The sequence below is a fragment of the Apus apus genome, chromosome 4 (assembly GCF_020740795.1).
Source record: "Apus apus isolate bApuApu2 chromosome 4, bApuApu2.pri.cur, whole genome shotgun sequence".
Classification (NCBI taxonomy): Eukaryota; Metazoa; Chordata; class Aves; order Apodiformes; family Apodidae; genus Apus; species Apus apus.
This window is the reverse complement of record NC_067285.1, coordinates 50,291,987-50,305,308: the sequence shown is the minus strand read 5'-3', so window position 1 is coordinate 50,305,308 and position 13,322 is coordinate 50,291,987. Positions and strand designations below refer to the sequence as shown.

Below are 13,322 nucleotides of genomic sequence, written 5' to 3'. Positions count from 1 at the left end.
TACTGCAAAAATGTACAGCGTTTATTCACATACAGACAAAAAGGCACAATTCTACTGAATATTTTAACAAAAAATACAGCTGTCTTCAACTAGGTCTTTATAAATACTTCAAAAAAGGGAGAAAATAAATACAGGATTGGGCCATGTAATATAAAATAGTCATCTCTACATATACTTTTTAGTTCTGTTTCTCTTCATGCATCTTTTTTAATTAATTTCAGCTGAATGGACACCAAAGCTAGGCACATAGTGAAAAATCTTCTGTACAAGGTTTTACAAATGTAATGACAATTTTCTCAAATTTCTGAAATTAAGATTTGTACACAACACATATAACCCTTCATTTAGATTTGTGTGAGTTTATAACCTAACAAATGGCATTCCAGGCAACTTTACAGAAATTCAACTAGCCTACAGTTTAACAGAACACACTGATCATAATCAAAGATCTCTTGGTCAGTCTGCACAAGGAAAGATAGCACTTAAAAACAGGAATTCAGCAAATGGTTCTATCCCAAGAAAATACAGGGGTGGGTTTGTATTGTCACTGCTGTACTTACACCTCTTCTTGCTGAGCACAAAGCTTGGGAGATAAAACTAACCTACAGGGCTGGTCATACTGCAGTCTTCTTAGAGGCTTTTTTGGTTTTGGTTCAGCTTAACTTGAAACATTAGAAAGCTTATTAACCTAAACATCAGGGAGCAAAACAGATAAGGCATTAATTCTGCACAATGTTAGCATTCATAATAGTGCAAATTAACAAGGTACCTCTTTCAAACTGGTGTGAGGTTAAATGTTTACTTAGAATCAAAATTTAGATTGTTCCATCTATGGCTTGACAAACAATTCCCTATATGGTCATGAGCTTCTTTCTTACAGAAAAAAACATTGCTGTATGTCCAGTAGAACTTACCTGCATTTGACTTTATCTGTGTTTGTTTGATCAAATAAGTACTTTTCTTTTAAATACAGCCCAAGACTGACTACGTAACGTCAGATTCACCAGTGCCCTGTCTGACTTTCACTTCTCTAAGTCTTGAAGTTTACTCTTACTTCTTGGGACCAGCAATGGTATTTTAAAAGTACACTATCTTACACAAAATTCCGCTTCCTCAATAGAATAAGACTTCTGAGTTTTAAAACAAATGATAGAGATGCACTCTGTTGCAAGATTTAAGTGATAACTTGCATAGCAAGATAGGGTATTAATAAGCCTTTTTTTTTTTTTTTTTTTTTTAATTGAATCCTCTGGAAGACTCATTTATGGCAGAGTGCTACTGTGTTTTTAGTGTTCCCTGCTCCAGAGGCAAAAGTCTAACATTAAAAAGTGAATGGATGTGGCAACAGCAGGCTAGAAACAGAAAAGGGAGGGAGAGGGAGTTCTTTATGCTTTTCTGTAACAAACTGCTGCTTAAACTTCATCACTACTACATACCTGACTTGTATCTATGCAGAATTCCAAAATTTAGAGGCTAACACTCCACTGTTATGTGTGGACTCTACTTGATACAAAACAGCATCCTAACGATCTGTTAATATTATTGCTAATAGCTTACTAGTTATTGCCATTCGCAATTACTAAAAAAAAAAAAGTACACAATCAGAATATGAGTTCCCTCTTTCATCAAATCTAGTCCAGGATAGAATTAAATTTTTTTTCTTCATTTGATTGTAAAGAGCTAATCACAATTTATTGCCTTTCCATGTTATTCAATTTAAAAAATATATATTCATTTTAAAGCAACCCTTTAGTGTCACAAGCCTGGCTTTCCCAATACATACCATTAGTGCATACGTGCTGGGCTTTGGGACATCCTACTGACTAGTGCCTTAGAAACTTCTTTCTTCAATTGTCATCATGCTCCCGGAGGCAGGTGACTGATTTAAGTGGTGACAATTATTCCATGGGCTGCCCTTTTCAGAACTGAGCCATTTGGAAGTTCCCTCTGAGACTTTTCAAGCTGTTGCACTGTAAACCAGCTGCAGCCCTGACCTGTTCCCTCCTTCTCCAGTATAACGTCATGGTTAAATCTGGTCATCTTGCAGGTGTATTTACATGTAAACTCTGGAGCTTATGGAGGGTTCTGAGCTGCCATCTACGCTCACACTGAACGCAACAGAAGACATTCTGCAAAGTGAGGAGAAAGACCTGCCACCATGCAAAGAAAGTGACCATTTGTAATGGGGTTTAGCAGTGCAGTATGGTTAAACAACCATCTTCAATTCAGTACACACTAGTTAAATTAAGAGCTTGTGCTTTTCCAGAAGGTAGGGAAAGAGTAAAATTTTATCAGTGCTTTTTAGCTAAAAGGGACAAATGCAGCCTACTTCCCCCCACCCACCTCAGCCCCTTCTAAAAGGTTTTTGTGAGTTATTTAGTGTTCCTCACAAATCCTACCTTAGTAGTGATGTCATTTCTCTGCTTACCCAGGCAAGTTGCAAACAAATGAGAGTCAAACTTCTCACAGAATTGGGGGATAGGGTGGCGAAAAAACCCCAACAGCTTTAAGTGCATGTAAACATATTTATACATCTTGGGAATAATGGGTTATCAATTTGTCAGTCTGTAGCCATGTCTAAGAACTCTTCTCTCTCACACCAATAAATAATGTGGAGTTGGCTTGTAGGCAGTGACTCTACTGACCACAGTGTTGACACCATGTCCTTGTGTCCAGTCAGGATGCCAAGATGCTCCTCCTAATAATGTCTGTCCTTCTGCTGATAGTGCTGTTTGGACTGAGCCTCTGCTGCCTGCACTTTTTTTCAGCCACTTCAGTCTCCGAGTCGCTCATTTCAGCATCGGGGATGTACCCATCATTCTCACTGTCAGGCTTTATCTTGCTTTTTGCCCTATCCTTGGGTGAAACTCTGCCCATGCCCAGGTAGGAGTAGCTGGAGTTCTGGCAGCAGGTCTCCTCCAGGCTCTCACCCTGCTGTTGCCTCTCCCCCTTCTTTGGAATTCGGAATCCGCCCCAGTTTTTCACTGGGCTTGTGGGCGTCGTAGGCACTTTAACAACTGTCTCATTAGAGTTTACTTTGACAAGACTCCCGTTGCATTTAGGCACTATATCCCTCCGCGTGCCAGGTGCTGACCTACCACTGGAGTGGTTCACAGACCTTCTATTTTCCGATTGCCTCTGAGAGAGTTCTGTGGGTCTCAGTGGTTTGTGGTTGTGTTTAGAAGTCTTTTCCTTTAGTTCTCCCTTGATCACCTCACACTGTGGACGATCGTCTCTTCTTTTTCTGTGGTCTGGTATAACTATGCCATTTTTCTGCTGTGCTGATACAATCCTTGTTTCTGCAAAGGTCTTGTCGAAGTTTAAGAAGTTACCTGGAGCTGCACCACCTTCCCTTTGGCTGGGCTGCCTCAACATGGATTTGCTGTCATTCCCAGAGCCGTTTCTTACTCTATCTCTCTTATGTGGCTTTTTCAAGGAGTGGGTTAGAGATGTGCCCATTTGCTTCCTGAAGAATGCTGAGTGCCATTTCAAATCCTCTATCTTAGGGGCGTTGGGGCCCAAAGATGGACTGTTGAACAACACCACATTTTCCATTGAGGAGAATGAAGAAGGCACACCTAAATGTAAACAAATTAAGTTAAAGCCAAGCAATTCCCTGTCTGTGTTAAGACCACTTTTCAATGTACCTATTTTAAGTCTGTTTCTCATGCTGGACATGTTCTTCAGCATCAACAGGTATCTGGTTGCCTATCCACCACCTTTATGTCACCATTATGTGGCTATGTCATGGTTTCACAACATGTTGCTATGTGTAGTTTACTTTCCCATAGCCATGCTTCACCTGCTTACACCTGTAGCAAATATAAATCCTGGCACTGTTATATCCCCAAAGACACAGAAAAAAAGGGAAAAAAGGAACCAGCAAGCTAAAAGATGGTTTATTAGATACTGAATACTTTAAGGATAGTCTTAGTTAATGCAGTAGCTTGTTAGTAAGTCATCATCTTTCTGAGAAAACACTACTGTCAATGACACAGAAAAAAAACATGTAGTTTCAAAATGACAGTGCTGCCTTTTCATAATTCATTTCTTTTGACTGCCCTCTGTTATGCTAAGAAGCACATACTAAACACTAATGCAGCAGCACTAATAAACCACAGACTGGCGAGGTACCATATGGCACTTGAATTCAAGTCATGGTCTCTCTGTCATAAAGAGTCATTGAAGAATCACACCAGAAAGGGTCTGAAGCAGCAAGCCACTCAGTGCCCCATGGAGAACAATGCAAGACCTAAAAGTTTCTACACCAATGTGCCCACCATTAGAGCTACACAGATTCTCATTTTTTCTTCCAATCTGCTGATACATGGTGGACTACACAAGGTATTAATGAGAACAAACAAGGTCCTGTTTGTCCTTCAAAATTAGTCAGTAGCCTGTAACTAAATCTGTCAATGTTATGTGAAAAATACAACACTGAACCATACCTGAAACTCTTTCTTGTTCCAACTGCTTTGCGTAGATATTAAATATCTGTTCTTGAACTTTGCAAACAGATCTCTTGATTTTTTCCCTCCGGGTCACCATGTAAGTGAGATTACGCACCTAGAAGACATCGAGTTGATGAGTTTGACAACAATATAGAAACACAATTCTTGTAAATCAGTGCTCTGAATTAATTTTGTTTAAGTGCTCACAGGTTACTGCGGCTCAGGCACCTACCGGGCCAGGTTCCATACATGGCCTACACAAGCTATATGCTACATGAACATGAAAAATAACTTCAGTACTCTCTCTGACTCTAACCTCAACTCTACTGGTTAACTAAGAAAAATTAAAAAATTTAAAAAGGAAGAAATTCATGTCATTGCAGGATGTATGATTCTACTGAACCTAATTAAGTGGACTACCATGTGCCCCCCAAACCTACTGCACGGATAGTCCAGTGAACTATCCTACTATGCTATGAAAAACAGAAAGGAGCAGAGAAAGCCCTTCAAAGCTAAAAAAACTCCAGCTGGGGTTGCAGTACAATCCACAGCCATCAGTGTTCATCAGCAAAAAAGCTTAAGAGGGAAATACAGCATTCCTGCTCTAAGGAGATTGGATACTAGACACCAAGACCTGCTGGCCCTGTGAACTAACCCTCTGTTTGACAAGGGTAATTGGTGTAATCACTGTGCTTTGCAGAAATTTTCTGTTAAGAGTCTTTTCTGACAATACAGCTTTGAGTCAAGATGCAGCCCGGAGTGCCTACAGGCAAGGGCAGGAACTGAGCACTAGGTCTGGAAACTGCTACCAGAGGCCAGCACACCTCCCGCCAGTGCAGGCAGTGCAGCGGCTTACCCGCTCGAGATCCTGCCGGAGGTGCGTGAAGAGCTGCAGTCTTCTGAACAGAACATCCTGCTCCTGTTTAGCCAGATTGTCCTCTTCATCCTTCTTTGGGGTAATCAAAGGCTTATTGAAGTTGGCTTTTCTCTTCAGCTTCCAGTACTGGTAAAGGAATCCCACCAGCTCCTCAGGCAGCCGAAGCGCTTTAGCCACTTCCAAAGACTCAACAAATGTATAGAACTCATCCTCCAGCTGCTGGAGCTTTTGCTTGCGGTGGCTGACTCTGTGGGCCTCCTCTTGCTTTTGACCCACGCTGTGGAAAGGGTCAATGTGGGTAGGAAGAGAGCTCTCCTGAAGCCCATTCCCATTCTCCTGGCCAGGGCTTTCACCGAAAGTCTCATCATCTGCTTTCTTGGTAGAGCTGTGCTTAGGACAGTATGACTTAAATTTCACCTCGTCATTCTCTGCCAGTATAGTCTTCATCTCCAAGCCACGGTCAAATGCACAGGTGACATGAAAGGCTGTTCTGCAGTTCTTCACTGAACACTACAGAAATTAAATTAAAATGAATCAAATATAAATTTAAGAAGCCACGCTACCTGAAACTATTCAAGCAACTGCTTTAGAATATCAGCCCCATTACTGCGCTCTGCTTCTGAGCTGCATGTACTTTCTTGGTCCCTTTTAATTAGGTTTATGATTTAGACCTTTCAGGCCAGGCAACCATCAAGGGGTCCAGTGGGACAGGAGGGGTTAACCCCTCCCAAGCTCAATCTCCCTGTTCAATAACAAGCAAATCCACAAGAGAAGCATTCTTGCTGTCCCCAGAGCCGCTCACATACAGCAGTGCTGCAGAGAGGAAAACGTTCCCCATTTGACTGTGCCAGCATGAGAGGGAGGGACAAATACCTTGACAGCTCCAGGTCAGTCTGATACTTTTAATTAGAAGTCTTTCCCAGCTCCTGGACCCCTGCTACCCAAAAGGCCTCAACTGAGGGCAATTCTTCCAATTATCCCAATTTTGTAACACCAAACATTAAATAATTGTCAATCACTACATCACTGACTGAGCCTTCACTTCACCTGGGAGATAAGGAAAAAAGGAAATTCCTTTTTTAGTGATTTTTCTTCTTTCCCAGTGAACCCAGCTGTCACGGACTGGCAGGCACTAGTTCAGCTGATTTAGCACTTTGTTTCAATTACATGTAACTTCCTCTTGCAAAATGCTGTCATAGCTATCACCAGCCACAGAAGGAAAGGTTTACGTATATATATTTCTGTGTATATATACACGCACACCTCTGCCTCCAGTGAAAATGATTTAAAGTGGAAATGAACATTAGTGTTCTTAACTGGGAGGAAACAAAACTATGCCTAACCCAAATCATCTAACCATAAGAGAAATGCCTTGCACTAGGACATTTATACAGTACTTTGTAGAGAAACCAAATCTTTCTCCTCTGGGAGTTTAGATTGACTCAGCAGCCAGGTGGCACATAAAGGTACTGCAGTTTAAACTGCAGAAGTTTCAAATGAGCATTCGTTAATAAAATCAACATATAAAAGGAATTTAAAAATACCAAAGCGCCTTTTGTACTTTCCTGACTAACACCCAGGGCAAAAGCAGCCCAACTGGAACCCCGAACACTGCAGCACAGTACTTGAGCCACTGTTCAGAACAATCAGCCCTCCACCTGGCTCATGTTTTACTGGGAGAAGAGGGGAAAGCCCATCTCTTCAGAAGGAAATCTGCTAAACCTGGGAGAATATCCACTCTTGTTTTTCCCAGCTTATTGCAGCTGCTCTGTGCCCAGCCTGACACATATTTCCATACTGCCAGCTTTTTTAATTGTCGTGCACATCTCAGCATCTTAGTGATCTAAGAGGATCACTCTCTCTCAGTTCATCCAGTTAATGCTACTTCCTTTCTATTGCCATGGCTTTTTATGTTTTTTCTCTGCTGTATACAATTTTGCAACACAAATCTAAGTATTTCTCACTACTAGTTTTAATGACAACAAGATTTACAAAGCTCCTACAAAATGTCAGGCAAAACTGTATTTTTTTTTTTTTCTTTCTCCCACAATTTCAAATGTAGAACTGTCTGAAGTGGCAGCCATCGTGCCTGCATGTCATCCTGTGTCATCCCTGGAAGGGGAGAGGTAGTATTGGAAGAAATATGGAAGGACACCCCCCCCCCCCCCCCCCCTCCCCTGCACACTAATGTACATAAATACTCAAGTGTTCAACTTAAACTACTGTAAGTTACCCCTCAGAACAGGTCTGGAGAACGGAGAGAAGTTTTGACTACATAACAGCAGCCAAGAGGAAGGGGACAGCTCTGCAAGGAGGTATTACAATTGCAGATTTATATGCTGTGGACAGATTTATTTTCTCCACTTAACATTTACTATTTTATACATTACTTAAGTAGAAACGGACTGATAGGTTTCACTGAAACTACTGCTGCATTGCTGTTTTACAACTTTTTCTGGAAACCTCATCAGATTACTCGAAGTAGAGGGAAAAAGGAAATGGATAAAACCTAATCTTAGAAAAGTGTAGAACTTTAGGAAATTTCTGTGTCTTAATGCTGGTCCTACCACGATAGATCCTGTAACCCACCAGCCAGAGAAGAGAGAGAGCTCTACTTCAGACATCTTAGGAGACAGTAATATCTTCCTTTATGTCTCAGGGAGCTTTCTGAGGATTGTTTTGCCAAGGTACAAGAAGTACTTTGAAGGTGAAGAACATTACCACAATACTGAGGTACATGTTATTGTCTTTTTTCCACACAATCACAACACCACCCCGAGTAGGTCACTGGGCCTTACTCTTATCATTTGTTCTTTAAACTGAAAGAGGGTATCATAGAATCATAGAATTGCAGGGGTTGGAAGGGACCTCGAAAGATCATCTAGTCCAACCCCCCTGCCAGAGCAGGGTCACCTAGAGCACATCACACAGGAATGCGTCCAGGCGGGTCTTGAACGTCTCCAGTGAAGAAGACTCCACAACCTCTCTGGGCAGCCTGTTCCAGTGCTCTGTCACTCTCACAGTAAAAAATTTTTTTCTGATATTCACCTTAAACCTCCTATGCTCCAATTTGTATCCATTACTCCTTGTCCTATCACTGATCATCACTGAAAAAAGCTTAACTCCATCTTCTTGACACTCACCCTTTACGTATTTGTAAACATTAATGAGGTCACCCCTCAGTCTCCTTTTCTCCAAACTAAAGAGACCCAGCTCTCTCAGCCTTTCCTGGTAAGGGAGATGTTCCACTCCCTTAATCATCTTTGTGGCTCTGCGCTGGACTCTTTCAAGCACTTCCCTGTCCTTCCTGAACTGAGGGGCCCAGAACTGGACACAATACTCCAGATGCGGCCTCACCAATGCAGAATAGAGGGGGAGGAGAACCTCTCTTGACCTACTAACCACACCCTTTCTAATGCACCCCAGGATGCCATTGGCCTTCTTAGCCACAAGGGCACACTGCTGGCTCATGGTCATCCTCCTGTCTACCAGGACCCCCAGGTCCCTTTCACCTACACTGCTCTCCAGCAGGTCAGCCCCCAGCCTGTACTGGTGCATGGCGTTTTTCTTCCCCAAATGCAAAACTCTACACTTGCCCTTGCTGAACTTCATCAGGTTTTTCCCCGCCCAAGTCTCCAGCCTGTCTAGGTCTCTCTGAATGGCAGCACAGCCTTCTGGTGTGTCAGCCACTCCTCCCACCTTGGGGTCATCAGCAAACTTGCTGAGGGTACATTCTGTACCCTCATCCAGGTCGTTGATGAAGATGTTGAACAACACCGGTCCCAGTACCGACCCCTGAAGGACTCCACTAGTCACAGGCCTCCAACTAGATTCTGCCCCATTGACTACAACTCTCTGACTTCTTCCTTTCAACCAGTTCTTGATCCACCTCACTGCCTGATCATCAAACCCATACTTGATCAACTTATCTACAAGGATGCTGTGGGAGACAGTGTCAAATGCTTTACTGAAATCAAGATAGATCACATCAACCGCTCTACCATCATCTATCCACCTAGTAATTTCCTCATAGAAGGCTATAAGATTAGTCAAACATGACTTGCCCTTGGTGAAACCATGTTGACTGCTCTTGATGACCCCCATGTCCTTGATATGTCTAGAGATAGTGCCAAGGACAAGGTGTTCCATCACCTTTCCAGGGATGGAGGTGAGGCTGACTGGTCTATAGTTACCCGGGTCCTCCTTCTTGCCCTTCTTGTAGACTGGAGTGACATTTGCTATCCTCCAGTCCTCAGGCACCTCTCCTGTTACCCATGACTTACCAAAGATGATGGAGAGGGGACTAGCAATGACCTCCGCCAGCTCCCTCAGCACCCTTGGATGCATTCCATCTGGACCCATCATTTATGTATGTCCAGATTACTCAACTGATCCCTAACCCAATCCTCATCTACCTGGGCAAACTCTTCCTTTATCTTGACTTCTTCTGGGGCTATATGAGACTGGGGCTCATGGGGAAAGCCTGCAGGAGTAAAGACAGAGGCAAAGAAGGCTTTCAGCACCTCTGCCTTCTTTAAATCCTCTGTCACCAGGGCACCCACCTCATTCAGCAGTGGGCCTATATTGCCTCTGGTATTAGTTTTGTTGGCTATGTATTTGAAAAAGCCCTTTCTATTGTCCTTAACCCAACTTGCAAGGTTAAGCTCTAAGGACGCCTTAGCTTTCCTAGTTGCCTCCCTACATTCTCTGACAACAGTCCTATATTCCTCCCAAGTAACCAGCCCCTCCTTCCATGATCTATAGATTTTCCTTTTCCACTTGAGTTTGCCCAGCAGTTCCTTTTTTAACCACGCTGGTCTCCTAGCTCCCTTACTAGATTTTCTACCCATTGGGACACACTGATCCTGTGCTTGCAAGAAGTGATTCTTGAATGTTGTCCAGCTATCTTGAGCCCCTTTACCTTCCAGCACCCTGTCCCATGGGACTTCCCTTAACAATTGATTGAGGAGGCCGAAGTTTGCTCTGTGGAAGTCCAGGGTTCTGGTCCTGCTGGGTATTCTGTTCCTCCCACACAGGATCCTGAACTCCACCATCTCATGGTCACTGCAGCCAAGGCTGCCATTGACCACCACTGCTTCAACAAGGCCCTCCTTGTTGGTGAGCACAAGATCCAGCAGCGCTCCTGTTCTAGTCGGCTTGTCCACCATTTGCATTAAGAAGTTGTCATCAATGCACTGGAGGAACCTCCTAGACTGTGAAAGGCTGGCTGTGTAAGTCTTCCAGCAGATATCGGGATAGATAAAATCTCCCATGAGGACCAAGGACTGTAGTTGTGAGGCTGCTTTCAGCTGCCTGTAGAAAGCCTCATCAACTTCCTCATCTTGATCAGGAGGCCTGTAGTAGACTCCCACAACTGTATCACCCATACCACCCTGCCCTTTAATTCTTACCCACAGACTTTCAACTCGCCCCTCATCAGCCCCTGCACAAAACTCGATACATTCTAGCTGCTCTCTCACATAAAGAGCAACTCCACCACCTCGCTTCACCGACCGATCTTTCCTAAAAAGCACATAGCCATCCATGGCCACATTCCAGTCGTGTGAGCTGTCCCACCATGTCTCTGTTATTGCTACCAGATCATAACCCTTAGACCGCACACAGACCTCTAACTCTTTCTGTTTATTCCCCATGCTGCTTGCATTGGTGTACAGGCATTTCAGGAAGCAAGCAGAGCACACTGGTGGAACCAAATCCTCCTTAGACCACCTTCCTTCAGGCCCTGGTATGTTCCTCTTGGGCTTGTCCCTAACAGACCCAGTTTTCTCCCCTTCCCCCTTCACATCTAGTTTAAAGCTCTCTCAATGAGCCCTGCCCCAAAAGCCTTTTCCCCCTCTGGGACAGGTGCATCCCACCTGCCACCATCAGGCCAGGTGTCTCATAGAGCAGCCCATGGTCAAAAAAACCAAAGCCCTGCCTTTGGCACCAGTCTTGTAGCCATTCATTCATTAGCAAACTCTTCCTGTTTATCTCTCCACCCATTCTTACAGGAGGTATGGAGGCAAACACTACTTGTGCTCCAGACCCCCTAACTAGCCGTCCCAGGGCCCTGAAGTCTCTCTTCATTGCCCTTACATTTCTTGTAATGATTTCATCACTGCCAACCTGAAAAATCAGCAGTGGGTAGTAATCAGATGGATCTACAATACTAGAGAGTTTCCTTCTAACATCTCTAATGCGAGCCCCAGGGAGGCAGCAGACCTCCCTGTGGGTAGATTTAGGTTAGACATCAGGAAAAAATTCTTCACCATGAGGATAGTAAGGTGCTGGAATAGGTTGCCCAGGGAGGTTGTGGAACCCCCCTCCCTGGAAGTGTTTATGGCCAGGCTGGATGAGGCTTTGTGCAGCCTGGTGAAGTGCTCCTGGTGAGGATGGAACCTGATGATCTGTAAGGTCCCTTCCAAACTTAATCATTCTATGATTCTAAGAGAAAGGTAGATCAGAGTTGTCTTGTGTCTCAGAGAACCAAGTATCTCCTACTTTAAAAATCTGGGGCTTGGTAATGTGTTTTCTCATTCTCTCTATATTTTAAAATTGTTCTTAGAATTATTTTTCAACATTTCTGAGTGATTTGCCACTGTAAAGGTTCCACAAGTGCTTTACAGCTAACAACCCCATACAAATATGAATCTAGGCTGCCCAGTCTGAAATGCTCTGGTGCAGATCCATTCAGTAATTTATCAGCAACAATTCACAAGCTATGGTGAGAGGCTGAATCCAACTGCAACTGCAGAGAGAATTTCAGAAGTATGCAATGAGACAAACTGGCACTGGCCCAAGAATGTGAGCTGTTGGTATGAAACAAACAGCTTTACAGTGCTGGCTCTAGAGTTTAATTATTTACTGCATATGGAAATCATTCTTTTTGGAACTATGATGACTAGACATTGTTTTGATTGCCTCAGTGTTTGGGACAGTTACCATCCCTGAGCTCAGGTACCAGCAGTCAGAACGGTAACGTGGCACCACTGCTACAGCAACCTCAACTGGAAAACTCACACTCAGGACTGTTTTTTCCCCTTAGAAACACCAAGAGCTCCAGAATCTATCTACAACCAGTGGCGGAAATGGGACTCATTTCCTCAGCTTGTGGCTTGCTTGAATCTCAGGGCAGCCCAGTCAAACAATGTTTCTTTCCTATTGCTCAAAAAGCCTAACATTAAATTACCAGATACTCAGCAACTTAAAAGCTGGACCAACAATCAAACAGTTACAGAAAAAATAGCTAAATAGAGACTAGCAGATAGGTTTCAGCATGAAAGCTTTCAGCATTTAAGCTTCATTTGCAGATGTACTATATCACAGAAATATAGGGGTTTTCCTCTACTCAAAAACATTTAATTCAGTGTACTAATCAGCATATCAACAAAGTAGGAAGTCTTATGGAATAACCTGGCTGTTATTATTAAAATTTTTCTAGACAGTAAGAGCACACTAACATTCAAAAGCACACTGTGAGCAATTAAGTTCATAGTAACAAATAAGAAATCAAAGCAAGTTTACTGTAGATACACGTTTTGTGTACCTACTGAAAACTGACAAGACAAAACAGATGGATATTTATGCAATTCAATTACCTGTATAGAAGCACCAACTTTTTCATTACAAAGGCTGCACACCAGTGCCCATCTACTGCTGGGAATGTGAGAAACCTTTGTAATGGGCTCCATTTTCTCTGGACTTCCAATGCTCACCTAAGAGAAAAAAGGTTGAAAAACACAGAGTAACTATTAACACTGCTAAATTAAAAAGGAACCAGTTTAATCAAAGAAATCAAATCCCTTGTGTGCATATGTAAAATTGGCATGACCCAAGTTCTTCGGTTTATAAGGAACTCAACAAATCAAAATTGTTTTTTTAAAAAATGAGTTCCTCACTGCATGGACAGAACAGTTTCAAGGTGAATCTCTCCAATATAAAATTATACAAGATTAATATTTTGCTTATGAGAACCCACAGGAATTCTCACTGTC

The 13,322-nt window shown here is 42.9% G+C and overlaps 1 protein-coding gene across 7 annotated transcripts in view; it reads right to left on the bottom strand.

Moving 5' to 3' along the window:
* The window catches only part of JADE1 (jade family PHD finger 1), a 48,218-nt gene continuing 34,896 nt past the window's right edge, over positions 1-13,322 (bottom strand). For all 7 annotated transcript variants that reach the window (XM_051616507.1, XM_051616511.1, XM_051616510.1 and 4 more), the window contains 4 exons: positions 12,927-13,043; positions 5,308-5,838; positions 4,449-4,566; positions 1-3,578 (listed from right to left, as the gene is read on the bottom strand). In XM_051616507.1, coding sequence (XP_051472467.1) covers positions 2,677-3,578; positions 4,449-4,566; positions 5,308-5,838; positions 12,927-13,043 — 1,668 coding nt within the window. In that variant the 3' untranslated portion in view covers positions 1-2,676. The remainder of the gene's footprint in view (positions 3,579-4,448; positions 4,567-5,307; positions 5,839-12,926; positions 13,044-13,322) is intronic.